We start from the raw sequence: 13,957 nt of genomic DNA, 5'->3' as shown, positions 1-13,957 counted from the left end.
TTCTTATAAGTTTTGGTTCATCTAAATTTGTAATCATAAGTTCAAATGTAAGACTCTTAAAATGGTAAGCCAAGATAGGGCTACATATGAAAGGTTAAATTAGACAAGTCCTTAGACTAAGCTAAAAATCTGTTGATGGGTTGAAGGTGTTCAAACAAATCTTGATTTTATCAAATTTCGTGGTAGGGAGACAATGACCTTGCCTAAACCCACTTAAACAAAAGGTTGAGCCTTTTTTGAAGGAAGAAGAAAGTAAACCTTGTAGAGTAGGAAGGTTGCCTATCAAATGATTGGCTTGATGAAACTCACCCTGTATTTCCATGTGAGTCACTAGGCCAGATTGGGAAATCATCTGTTCTATGCAAAGTAAGTTTCAAAGAATAATTTGTTTCACACATATCATGTATTTCTCCATTATCATCATAATCACATGCTATATAACATGTATATTTATTTCTATTCTAGTTAAGAGAACCAAATTCCACCAGAGCTTGGGGGCCTATGCAGAAGTTCCTCTGAGTGAATCTTGAGTCTAAAACCTTCTTCAGTATTGTTTTGAAATTCATATTCCATTGATCTGTTTTTCTGTCTACTTTACATTGAAGGGTAAAAAATATAGATAATTTTACAGTAATTGCTTAGAATACACACAAAACTAAGGTAGATCCCCATTTCATCTATACTAGACTGAAGTGGACCCAAGCGGACCCCACATCAGTGCAAATTGCATTTCTTATTTTTGCTCACTTCTAAGCATGCTTTTACTTAAGCTTCTCATTATACTTAACAGGGTGGGCTTTTGGTTTGGTTTCCAGTGTAACTAGTTTCCCTCTTAGAGTTTTAGATGAGTTGCTTGATACATGCATTTTTCATCGACATTTTGAATTTGCTTGGCCAAACTTTTTTAGTACATATTTGAACTGCTTGTTAATTTTCTATTTGGAAGGATTCACGAGTGCTCATGAGGTTGATATTTTAGCACATGGATCATCTTTTGTTATTTAATTTGTTCAACAAGGTGAATCTCTTCTTGTAAATGGATGAATTTTCTGATTAATTTCAAGACATTGCCTTGACCATGTAAATTGAATTGAGATATGTTTGCATCTGAGGATTTGATTGAATTACTGATTCTCTGTTTATGCTGCCTCTTGAGTTATTAGTAATGTTTTTCAATTTCAGGTCAGTTCTCCTTGTAGGGATTCTCTTTTTGATTTGGTTGAAGAAAAGGAAAATCACTATTGAACTTTGATGGCTGCAATGGATCCTATAGACATCAGTTCATCTGATAGTGATATGGAGATAGGCGAAGCTAGGCAATCAGAAACATTGCATAGGCAATCAAGCAATTTGAGAATTCTTCCCCCATGGGGAACCAATCATAGCATAAAGTCAGGGAGTACAGGTTAGATTGCCTTTTACAAATTGAGGACTCCCCAGAATTAAAATTGAAAGATAAATGTATTATTAATAGCGCAGATAAAAAAAATGCAGGTTATGGTGGGCAATCTCGAACGGCTCTTTCTCAAGAAAGGGCTAATGCTTCGGATGCAAGCACTTCAAACGCAAATAATCATTCACAGACAAAAATGCAGATGCTTCCTGGTTCTAGGGAAGACAATCAAGGTTCAAACCGACATGCGGGCCGAGCAGAGGATTCTAATTATTTTTCTGGGAATGGGAATGTGGGTCAGCTTCAAACTGTTAATTCTCGGATTGCTAATATTTCCTCTGCAGATTTTGAAAAAATTTCATCCCAGCAGGCTTTGAAGAGGACTCTTCCTGCATTTTCTCAGCCATGTGCACCAAGTACAAAATCAAAATATTTAGTGGAAAATGTGAGCAGCAGTCAGATTCATGATGCATATGGAAATTCTTATAATTTAGCTGGACCAGGTGCAACCAATGGTGAGGGCTATATGAGAGACTATTATTTGAAGGGCAAAGACGATGACATTATGATGTATGAGAATAATGGGAATAGGGTTCTACCTTCTTCTTTGATGCATGGAAAGAATTTTTCCTCGGCACAATTTGGTGGTCCAAGTGACTCAGTCTACCGTTCAGGTCTCACCGAAGAAAGAGCTGTTGGAAGTGATGAAAGATTGATTTATGAAGCAGCAGTAGAGGTATAATAAATACACAATTTTATTATGCCCATTATATAGATAACTGTGGAAATACTAGTATAATAGCAGTATTTGGTTGCCGCTATGCACATAATGACAAATAATTTCATTTATTTTTGATGTTGTTGGCATATTTTTATCTTTCATGTCAATATTTGTGGGAATCTATGAGAGTTGGTAAAGATATGACTAAAGAAATAATAGTTTTAATTTATTTGGGGACTGCAGTAGGCAGATCCTGCTGCTCACAAATATCGAACATTTGTCCTTACAACGTTATAGGACCATTTATTTTTATTACCATAACCAATGACTTTTACAAGTCTCAGGATATGTTCACTGTATTCTCATGGATACCTTAATTCTAGGTAGTACTAGGATTATTGACTTTTTTTGCTCGCCTGTTTCTTTTATGAATCTGATTACTGGTTAGGGACTAATTTGGATTCTTTGGACAAAAGCCTGGGTTAACGTTCAGACTTCAACCCTTAATAAGTTAGGCTGAAATGAGACCTAATTGACCATAAATGAATCGACTGTTTGTTTCCGCTTTTACTTTTTGTTGCTTCTTTTGTTTGCTTCCCATGTACTTGGGTTGTGCTCCCTTGCGTTCATCTAATGTTAATTAATCAGCCTCATTATAATTTTTAGGGTCAGTCTTGATACTGTATGCCAATTGAACTTGAAAGAATTCTTCTAGCTAGGGCCTAGTGTTGGCTGGGTGATTCCTTTATCACTATTTAGCTTTCTGTGTCTCTTTTTGGTCTTCATCTCTCTTCTCTTGGCCATAAGAGGCATTATTTATGTGCTTCCTCTTCTCCCTTTAGTATTCGCTAGATGAATCAGGTTTCTCCTAATACCACCATAATCATTGGTCTTTTTTGCTCTTGATAAAGCCAACAATATTCAAGTTTCTAGTCTATTCTTTTGTTGTGAACATTTAGTCCTATTCCTCCTTTTATAGTTTCCTTGTGTGGCAATATCAAGAATCATTCTTATATCCACATGTAAAGATCTATTTAGGAGTGTCATTGTTAAATATCAAATTAATTTTTGTTCTATTACAAAATCAATCCGTTTTTATTGCTTAAGAAGTCCTCTTGTGGCAATAATTGGCGAGTTCGTACCTTTAAATTTATATGTTTTGAGCTTCGTATTCTGTTTTTCAGTTTAGGATCAAACTTTGGTCTCTGGTTATGTTTTCTTTGATTATATGTTTTCCTTGTGTTATAGCTGGTAAGGTCCTTTTGTTGCTTTATTTTGATTATTATTTTTAGGAGCTAATTTTTATATTTAAAAATAGTGTAATTGTTGAGGTAGAGCAGTGTAATTATGCTAATTTTTCATTTTAACTTTGGTGGTGTCTTAGGTGACCCTGAGCTTTGATTTTATGTCAAAATGGCTGTCTTATTTTTTCCAAGGTCTTTGGAAAATAAATTCTGGAACAGTTCTTATTTTTGTTCTCTATAGTTTAGAATTTGGTGGACTAACAACAAAACTTCACTAGCACCAGATTCTGTGCTACAACTTTAGGGAAGTGCCACCCTGCAGTCCTTTTTATTTTATATTGTTTCTATTTTTGAATTTTTGAGTATGGAAAGCAGATGAATTTGGCCCTGCACTTGAACATCTTAAGCTGTTGATAAATCAATTAATGTTTGAAATAGTGGAAAGTTCAAATTAGGTGCACCTTGGTTTGTGCAGGAACTTAATCAGCCAAAAGTTGAAGCTACTCTACCTGATGGTCTTTTGTCTGTCTCTCTCCTAAGACATCAGGTCTAATCTTATCCTTTGATTATTAGAATCAGTTTTTTTATATATGTGTATTACGTAGTTTTGTCTAAATTATTTTATTAACAGAGGATTGCATTGGCGTGGATGCTTCAGAAGGAAACAAGAAGTCTGCATTGTTTAGGTGGAATTTTAGCTGATGACCAGGTTACCTTTTTCAAGCTTAATTGATTATTGATCTGTCTTCATGGTGATACTTTTTTGGGACATCACTAAAAATTTGTGCCCAGACTGATTATGCTTTTATTTAACAGGGCCTTGGTAAAACCATCTCAATAATTGCCCTTATACAAATGCAGAAGTTTTTGCAATCAAAGTCAAAAACAACATCCAATCACAAACCTGAAGCGTTGAATTTGGATGATGATGATAATGATGGTGCTGTTTCAGAAAAGGCCAAGCAGACCGAAGAATCTGATGAAATTAAACCAGTCCCAGAAGCAAGCACCTCTACTCGTGCATTCAGTCGTCGGAGGCCAGCTGCTGGTACATTGGTTGTGTGTCCAGCTACTGTTCTCCGACAGTGGGCCAGGGAGCTGGATGATAAAGTTTCAGATGAGGCCAAACTTTCTGTCCTCATCTACCATGGAGGCAGTAGGACCAAGGATCCTGTTGAGCTAGCCAATTATGATGTGGTTCTGACGACATATTCTATTGTTACTAATGAAGTTCCAAAACAACCTTTAGTTGATGAAGATGAGGGTGAAGAAAACAATGGGGACGTGTATGGAGTATCATCCGTATTTTCAATCAATAAGAAGAGAAAAAAGATATCTAATGTTAGCAAGAAGGGAAAGAAGGGTACAAAAGAAAATGGTTCTTCCATTGATTGTGGTTGGGGTACACTTGCCAAAGTAGCTTGGTTTAGGGTGGTACTAGATGAAGCTCAAACAATAAAGAATCACCGCACTCAAGTTGCTCGAGCCTGCTGCAGCCTTCGAGCCAAAAGAAGGTGGTGCTTATCTGGAACACCAATACAGAATGCAATTGATGATTTGTACAGCTACTTCAGGTTTTTAAGATATGATCCATATGCTGCATATAAGTCTTTCTACAATACCATAAAGATTCCAATATCAAGAAATTCACTTCATGGTTACATGAAGCTTCAAGTTGTGCTGAAGGCTATAATGCTGCGCCGTACAAAAGGTGACTATTTTCATTGTGTGTGCATGTGTGTATCTATACATAATTGTGTATACATATTGTAAGTTTTTAGATATTTTTGAGGGATTGGAGGATGGGAATTATTGCTTTTGTTCATGCCATGAATTACAACATTCTGTGTGTTTTTCTGGGATTCATGCAGTTGTTCAGATTTCTTTAGCATCTCTATATTTTTTTCCTTAGAGAATTCAGTTTGTTTTCAGAATTTTGTCCAATGGCTGATAACTATTAATTTGGATTAGGATTGTTAGACCCTAAATACTGTTATTAGACTTTTTACCTATTAGCTTAAACTTTTAGATTAATTTGTAATTTAACCAGGTGTTAAAATCAAGTTGACCTAGTGGTCCTGTGCTCAAAGTCTTTTTCGCCCTTCATGCTTGCAAAATCCTTTTTCTCCTTCTTCCTATTTATTATGTCCTGGTAATATCTGAAATTGCCAAGAATACAAATATCAGTCAAGTAATATAAGAAAACTTTAGACTAGCTGTGTGATTTTTAGTTAATACCTTCAAGCTTGAAATAAATGTTTTCGTCTGTGTAGTTGATAAGAATATAAACATCGCAAGTCTTAGTTTTTATTATTTGTTGGAGCCTAGTTAATGAGGACCTGGAAGATGTTGAATTTTTATGCTAAAGAAAGGAGGTATATGAGGTCAATGGAATATATCCTACAGATGCTTGGGGACTGTCAAAATGAAATGATATCAGTGCCTGATTGAAGAGCCCACGTTGGTAGAATATTGGGTTTTTTGGCTTTAAGGAGCTAAAAGTGAGACATTAAATTTTTATATGAACACAATTGCATTTTCTCAGATTTTGTAGGCAGAATACTGTGCTTTTGGATATGCAAGTTCTATATTTAAGCTTCTTATAAATGCTTCAAATATTCATGGAGTACCTTTCGTGTTAATGAGTAATTGAGTTATAGGATGGTTTTAATGAGAAGTTCACGTTGGTTGTCAAATTGGCTTAAGGTTTAAAGTATTTGTTGCAATGTCAATGTCATTGGGTTTGATTGTTGCTCCTTCACCATTAATTGGTTTCAATATACATATTGTTTTCTGTAATGATGAAAATGAGCTGGAAATAGTCCTTCACAATTGTCTGGAACTGTATGAATCTTATACTTGAATTTGTAATCCTGGTTCTAATTGTAACCATTGACATGCAAATAAATTTTGAGTTTGAGGAAACAGGTGTGGATTGAGTTGGAGGAATTGAATGAAATACATTTCATACCTTTGGCTATTGGGTTGGCATGATTCTATGTGACACTTCTTTGGTCTTATGGGTTTTATGCTTGACTGTCAACTTCACTGTGTTTCCTAGGAATAAGCAAAATCAACATGGCATATTGTTTTATCATGCATGTCATGCTGAGAGAATATTGGGTGTTTGTCATGTGGAGCGAAGTCATGAAAAAATGTTTCAGGCCGTGGTCAAGAGGTCTTTCAATGTGGAGAATGTCAATGTGAGAGTATAATTAAGTTATAATTGAGTGAATAGTTGAAGTTTTTAGAGAAATGATAGCCCTTTTGATAGGGGACTGGGAACATAGAACCAAAATAGAGGAAGCGAGAAATGGGAGAAACTTAGAAGAAATAGAAAATAGGAGAAAATCGGAAGAATCAAGCAAGAAACAGTGGGGGAGAAACAGAGAAATGAGGAGAAAGCCGGTATTATTCATCATTTGTATTTAAAGTGTAAAAACAATAATAAACTAGGCCTTCATGTATTGGAGGTCAAGACACTAAATAGGTAACTGCAACACCTAATAGGAACATTGATCAACCTGAATAAGGAATTACACTCCTTTCAGACTAAAAAATAACATAAAGTAGGAAAAAATATATGAAATAAAATAATGTTAAAAACCTAAAATATCTAGTTTGTCCTAAATCACCTTGCCTTGACATTTTGTACACTGTGGTTTTCATTATTTATGTCATTTTTTACATTGTTTGGTTTTTTTATGTTTGGTACAGTAAGTTGGCTTATCATTATACCTAGTGTCAAGCCCTTTGAAATTCTAAACATCAGGACTCAAAACTGGTTTGACCAGGTTATTTTCACTTTAATTGGCAGTTTTATTTTTTGGTCAAGCCTATTAACATCTTTATGGCTGACTCCACCATGTCCTTGACTTGTACATTAAAAAATCATCATGCTACATCTTTAAAATGTAATGAATTGAATATATTTTAGTGCAAACCCATTTTTTAGTGAGCAAAGTGAGTGGGCGATTGTCGCATCATAGTTTTGTTGTTTATGAAGACATGAATTTGGCTGAAAGAGCACTCTGTTTGCTATTGAACTTCTTTGTGTGTCCCGAAAAAGTAGATCAGATGTTAATTTTTTTAACACTTTGACTGCACTGTGCTCTCACCCTCTGAGCAAGAGAGATTTGATTGATATCCTCAGTTTTTCATTACTTTGGTTTTACCAGAAACAGTCTTTGTGTTCTTGACAAGCTGGGGAGATATAAAAAGTGCTAGAATGCTTAGAAAATGGTCCCATTTTGGCTTCATATGGAGACTGGGAATTTTACAACTTTTTAGGGCGTGGAGCATTTGGCTAACAATATTTTTAATGGGTTGAAACTATTTCTGGGTCTTTCCAAATTTAGATTCGATGGTGAGAAAGTGAAAGCCTTAGATTGTGGTTGAATTCCTGCTTGTAAAACCAAGTGGTAGTAGCCACATAATGCCGAGGACTTAGTGGTGGTAATCACCACATGATGCTATCCTTCCATTTCTGATGTTTGAATCAGTAAGTGTAATGGGTGCAACTAGTGTTCTCTAAATTTTTTAGTTATAAGATTTATCAGTTGTGATTTGGCATAGATTGTGTAAGGGCCTTCATGATGATCTTTATGAGTTTTACATTTGTTGAGGATGATGGCAAGTTTTGCTTATTTCTCTACTTGCTTCACCGCATGATTTAATTTATTTGTATGGGATTTTTACATTTACAAATGAACTTTACTTCAGTTTAAAGATATGTTAAGTGAAAATAGTCAATACTTTTGTATGTTTTTTTTTTTTTCGGCTTTTGAAATTTATCATTGCTTTCCATAACTCTCGATATTTGCAAACAATTTTGCAGCATATGATGTAATATTGATACTTTGCAATAAAAAAATGCGTTCTTTTATGCTAGGGCAATGATGTGACATAATGAGTGTAAACTTTTTTTTGTTTGATCAATGCTGATCTTCATTGTTTTTATGGTCTAGAAACAAAGATAGACAACGAGCCTATAATTAATCTGCCTCCAAAATCAACCTACTTGAAAAAGGTGGACTTCTCAACCGAGGAGTGGGGTTTCTATAGGAAGCTAGAATCTGATTCTCACAAGAAATTCAAGGTGCTTTTCTTCTACTTCATGTGTTTTCATTTGAGTAAAAAATATTAAGCATGGCCGGTAAACTATTTTGTATCTTAGGTTTTGATTGTCTGACAGGCAACCCTCTATATTCGACTATGTTTGCTTTGGAGGCAGTAAACATTGTTGTTCTATTTAGCCTAGTATTTGATCATTTAATGACAGCAATGTGGTGTGTGTGTGTATATATATATATATAAAATACAGAGTCTTAAAAAAATCGTGAAGCTAGGTTACATTAATAAGTACTCTATTTCAATTATGACCACAATGAAAAGCACTTGATTTATGTGAAATTGCCTGGAAAACTGAGAGAGAGGAAGAGTTCCTTTATTCAAATCCCACAGGATGCGTTTGTTTCTAATAAGTTGGTTAGTTGTCAACTTAATAAATATTACTTTATCATTCTATAAGAGATATCTACTGTCAACTTAATAAATAAGTTTGAGGTCATTCTATAACACTGAGGTCATTATATATATAATTTTTGTTTCGTTTGATTTTTAATCTTATGATTGAATAGTTTATAAGTAGTAAAACCATCAAATTTTTACAATAAGAACATTTTTGAAGACAATGTGAAGTCTATGCTCATGCAGAATCAAAAGTGGAAGAGCAGTCATATTAAATGATATCTTCTGCTATTAGGCCACTAATTATGTTATGCCTTGATATATGGTACTGTAAACCTAACAAAAATGTTATAGTACTAAACTTAAATTCATTGTGTGATGGTTTAGGAGCTATTTCTGGCATAAAAATGTTGTCATCAATTCTGAAGGATTTTTAGGTCAAGTATCTAATTTAACCTTATTGGATTTATGCTGATTTTTCATTTCTTGCAGGCTTATGCTGATGCTGGCACAGTTAACCAAAACTATGCAAATATTCTTTTGATGCTTCTACGCCTTCGTCAGGCTTGTGACCACCCACTTCTTGTCAAAGGGTATAATTTTGACTCTGTTGGAAAATTTTCTGTAGAAATGGCAAAGAGACTCCCTAGGGATATGTTGATTGATCTGTTGAGCCGCCTGGAAACTTCCTCAGCTATCTGCTGTGTATGCAGTGTAAGTTTCTTCTTAAAATGTGATATGTCCATTGTTCCTGTGGATTTTTTAAAGAGCTTACTGATGTGATGCGTTTCTTTTATTAGAAAAAAACAGATCTCATTGTTGCCAATGTTGCTGCTCATTCATGATTTTTTTTTTGATGAATAACACGTTCCTATATCCAAAGGATATATAGATAATTGGATATGGGTTGGAGACTTGGAGCTCTAAGTAATTAGTTATCTGACTTGGTAAGTATGCCACCTGATGCTATAGTTTTCTGGAAGAGCATAAGGTGGAATGATTTTCTTGGTAGATTGACTATAAGAAAGTTCAGAAAGCTGGTTGCATTTATTAAGTTATAAGCTGATCAATGGTGATATAATACTGTTAACTTATTCATGGAAGTGGTGCCACTTTATCATAATCTTAGTAAGTCAATTTTTCTTGGACAAATATGAAGTTCTAGAATCCAGTTATTATTCGATTTTATTCTATATTTCCAACCAAATTTTTGATACAAATATGACAATTTTTTTTTCTTCCATTAAATAGTCATTCTCCAAGAAGGCAGTGAAATAACTGATTCATTAATAGCTGTTAACTGGTTATCACATATTAGTTATGCTCCTGGTTTGTTTCTAGCCTTGTACTCATTCCTTACAGCTCTGACTGTGATTCTGAGCTATAAGAAGTGAATTTGTGCGTTATGGATTTGAGAATAGGATGTTTTATATGATACTTTGGTTGCACCGACTTGTTTACAAAGGAATTTATTTAAAAAATTCCAGAGACTCAGTGATGATATTTTAGCAATCATATGGCTTTTACAGTTTGATTATACTTTGTCTTTGTATTAACAAAAGCATTAAAATTTGATGTATCTAGTCTGTGTTTATTTTGGCCTTATAAACGGTGCCTAAAAATCTGTAAATATTTAACACTTCAAAATTTAGCTGTATATTTTAAAGGAGTATTGAGTGTGACTTTTGTATAGAAGTTGCTACGCTGTGTTAATGATTTTTTGTGTTTTTGGCTATTTTGTCATTTGTTTACCATTCAGAGAGACCTGTCATATTTTTTTTGTTTTTGATTATTTCATAGGATCCACCTGAGGACTCTGTTGTTACGATGTGTGGCCATGTTTTCTGCTACCAGTGTGTATCAGAATATACAACAGGCGACGACAATACGTGCCCTGCGCCTAAATGTAAAGAACAACTTGGTCCTGATGTCGTGTTTTCAAAAGTTTCTCTTACAAGTTGTCTCTCTGATGATGTTGGTGCTGGTTCAATGGATTCTGAATTCACTGAAAGATCAATGATTCTCCAGGATGAGTTTTGTTCAGCAAAAATAAGATCTGTTCTTGAGATTCTGCTATCTCATTGTAAATTAAATAGTTCAATCTTAGAATTACATGGTCCCACAGGAAGCAGTAGAACATTTGCAGAAGGTGTTCTTGATGCTGAGGAGACAACATTATATTCAGAGTCACCAACTAAAGGACCAATAAAATCAATTGTCTTCTCCCAGTGGACTAGGATGTTGGATTTAGTAGAATTTTCTCTGAATCAGCATTGCATACAATATCGGAGGCTTGATGGCACGATGACTTTACCTTCACGAGATAGGGCTGTTAAAGATTTCAACACTGATCCTGAGGTTAGGTTCCTATTGAAAAGGATAAATTGGAATTCTATATTGTGTTGATTTATTGCTGTAGTGTAGATCAAAATTAATGCATTGTGCATAATAAACTTGATTAGGCTATTTTAATACAATTTTTTACACAAATTTGTGACAAATTCATGACTGTTGATTTATGGTCAGCTAATGACTTTGGATGAAAAGTTAAGAGTTAGTTATTTTTAATTCCAATTAAGAAATTTTTGAGCCATTGGATTACCATAAATCAATGATCGTGAATTTGTGTTAAAATCTTGTGTTACAATAGCTGGACCTAATAATTTTTCTGTCTGTCATACGTCATATAGTCTGGTCTATGTACTTCCACCATCTGAATGTAGAAATGTGTTGCAGATTACTGTGATGCTGATGTCTTTAAAAGCAGGAAATCTTGGTTTGAACATGGTTGCTGCATGTCATGTTATACTTTTGGATCCTTGGTGGAATCCAACTACAGAAGATCAAGCTGTTGATCGAGCACACAGAATTGGACAGACTCGTCCTGTTACTGTAACTCGGANGATGAAAAGTTAAGAGTTAGTTATTTTTAATTCCAATTAAGAAATTTTTGAGCCATTGGATTACCATAAATCAATGATCGTGAATTTGTGTTAAAAACTTGTTTTACAATAGCTGGACCTAATAATTTTTCTGTCTGTCTTACGTCATATAGTCTGGTTTATGTACTTCCACCATCTGAATGTTGAAATGTGTTGCAGATTACTGTGATGCTGATGTCTTTAAAAGCAGGAAATCTTGGTTTGAACATGGTTGCTGCATGTCATGTTATACTTTTGGATCCTTGGTGGAATCCAACTACGGAAGATCAAGCTGTTGATCGAGCACACAGAATTGGACAGACTCGTCCTGTTACTGTAACTCGGATCACTATTAAAGATACTGTAGAAGATAAAATAATAAGCCTCCAGGTAACTAATTACTTTTTACTGGTTTTCCCCTTTTATATCTGTTTAGTCTATTTGATTACTGATTGTATAATAACTGGAAGTAAAGAATTCAGAACTTTGAATAGAAATTTCTTGGTGAGAAGGTATAAATTTTCAAATAGAACAAATAGAGATGGATTTGATCCAATTTCTGGAATGCCTACACTGAGGTATATCCTCCCTGCTTTCTGCTGAGAATGACAAAAGAAGTTCTGTATTCTCTGTTTGTAGCAGATTAGTTGGATAATTGAACCAAGTTTTGGAGAATTGAAATATTTAATGCATTACGTGGAGGATTGTTGTGAAGTTATAAAGTGTAACAGAGATATGTTGATTTGGTATAACTGTGAAAGATACTAAAATTGAGATCATTAGAGTTAGAATCTGATAAAAGTTAGCCAGAAGACAATCTTCCTAGAGCCATAGATCTGTATTGATTTAGATTATGATGTTCATTTTGGGGACATTAAATAAATTTTCATACAACTAATTTGTGTTAAGATTTAAACTTTTACATGTACAAGAAAAATGTAGGTGTGGCTGTGGTTCTGTGGGGCATATGCTTTGATTAGAGTTTGAAACAAATGGTTCTTATCAGACAGAGGCCTACTTTTCCTTCAGACAAATTGCACATAGAATGAGTTTTAAGTCATGAGAACTGGTCTAATGTTACTTGTAGTATTTAAAGCTGGAAGTAATAGGTGAGGTATTCTAAACCTCTGGGAGGCACCTATAATGTATAGGCATAGGCTTTTATCAATTTGTTATATATATTCCTTAAAAGAACTGAATATATTTAGGACAGAGAAGTTCATGTGTTACCAATGTAATGACAAATATATTCAATTTTAAACTTGTCTGACAAGAGGTGGGATATTTTGCTTTCTGTTCATTCACTGTAGAATTGTATAACAATTGTATTAGAAAAAAAAAATTGATAATATAAGCATGATACAGCCTGATGAAGAAAATAAGGTTATTTCTAAAAAGTAGAATAGTTAACATTTTTCTGTAGTTTCTGTATGCAACCTAATAATGTTCACCCAAATAATCCAATGGGAGGAAAAAGGAAGAGACTTGTGAATTACAATTGCAACCCATTAATGCATTTATCCTACTAATAGCCATTTGGATTTTGTCAAGTTGGAACACGGAAGTAAGATTGGTTTAAGGTGTTGTTTGGGGTGGAAAAAGAGATTATTAAATGGAAAGATGAATAGTCTATCCTTTAACATGTTCTTCTTCACTGACCCTGTTTTGCAGGAAGAAAAAAGAAAAATGGTCGCTTCTGCTTTTGGTGAAGATCATGGTGGAGGAGGAGCAAGTCGCCTAACTGTGGACGATCTCAAATTTTTATTTACGGGAGTACAGTTACCACGGTGACTTTTATATTCTTGCAGCCTCCCGTATTTCTTAATTATATTTTGTCTAGGAAGTTTTGAGAGTCAAAACTTTGACTCCCATTCAACCAAGATATGAGGGATCTGTGGCTGCACTTGTAGGTCCTGCCAATATAGTGGCTCATTTAGGACTCTGATGGGTGTTGGTATATCTTTTTTTAGATGGTAATTTTGGTGAGGCTTCTAAGGCATTTTTGTTCTCATCAAGTGCAGAGATAGCAACACAAAAGCCGCCTGTAAATATTCTTAATTATTTCCTAGTATATATCTAATGTTAGGTTGTTAGTTGGCCTTTCTTGTTCATTATACATGGTAAACATAAAACAAGAAAGGGAGAAATAGCTGTAATTTTTATGGGGGCTCCATTGTGAATCGCTGCAACAAGGAATTTATAGCTGCCC

At 34.5% G+C, this 13,957-nt stretch overlaps 1 protein-coding gene across 1 annotated transcript; it reads left to right on the top strand.

Annotated features, from left to right (window-relative positions):
* Positions 1-1,224: 1,224 nt before the first annotated feature.
* On the top strand, positions 1,225-13,733 carry LOC116143534 (helicase-like transcription factor CHR28). The gene is made up of 10 exons (XM_031428982.1): positions 1,225-1,405; positions 1,495-2,129; positions 3,834-3,905; positions 3,990-4,067; positions 4,175-5,069; positions 8,326-8,456; positions 9,320-9,541; positions 10,628-11,185; positions 11,929-12,138; positions 13,420-13,733. Exons 1-10 carry the CDS (start codon positions 1,252-1,254, stop codon positions 13,537-13,539), a joined length of 3,075 nt encoding a protein of 1,024 aa, XP_031284842.1. The 5' UTR covers positions 1,225-1,251; the 3' UTR covers positions 13,540-13,733.
* The last annotated feature ends 224 nt before the right edge of the window (positions 13,734-13,957 follow it).

The sequence above is a fragment of the Pistacia vera genome, unplaced genomic scaffold (assembly GCF_008641045.1).
Source record: "Pistacia vera cultivar Batoury unplaced genomic scaffold, PisVer_v2 Contig430, whole genome shotgun sequence".
NCBI lineage: Eukaryota > Viridiplantae > Streptophyta > Magnoliopsida > Sapindales > Anacardiaceae > Pistacia > Pistacia vera.
Note: the sequence above shows the minus strand (reverse complement) of the source record. Positions and strands in the feature narration are given on the sequence as shown.

Coding starts and splice junctions, on each gene's coding strand:
- LOC116143534 (XM_031428982.1), top strand. CDS start 1,252: ATGGCTGCAATGGATCCTATAGACATCAGTTCATCTGATAGTGATATG. Junction 5,070..8,325: donor AATGCTGCGCCGTACAAAAG/GTGACTATTTTC, acceptor TTTATGGTCTAG/AAACAAAGATAGACAACGAG. Junction 8,457..9,319: donor ATTCTCACAAGAAATTCAAG/GTGCTTTTCTTC, acceptor CATTTCTTGCAG/GCTTATGCTGATGCTGGCAC.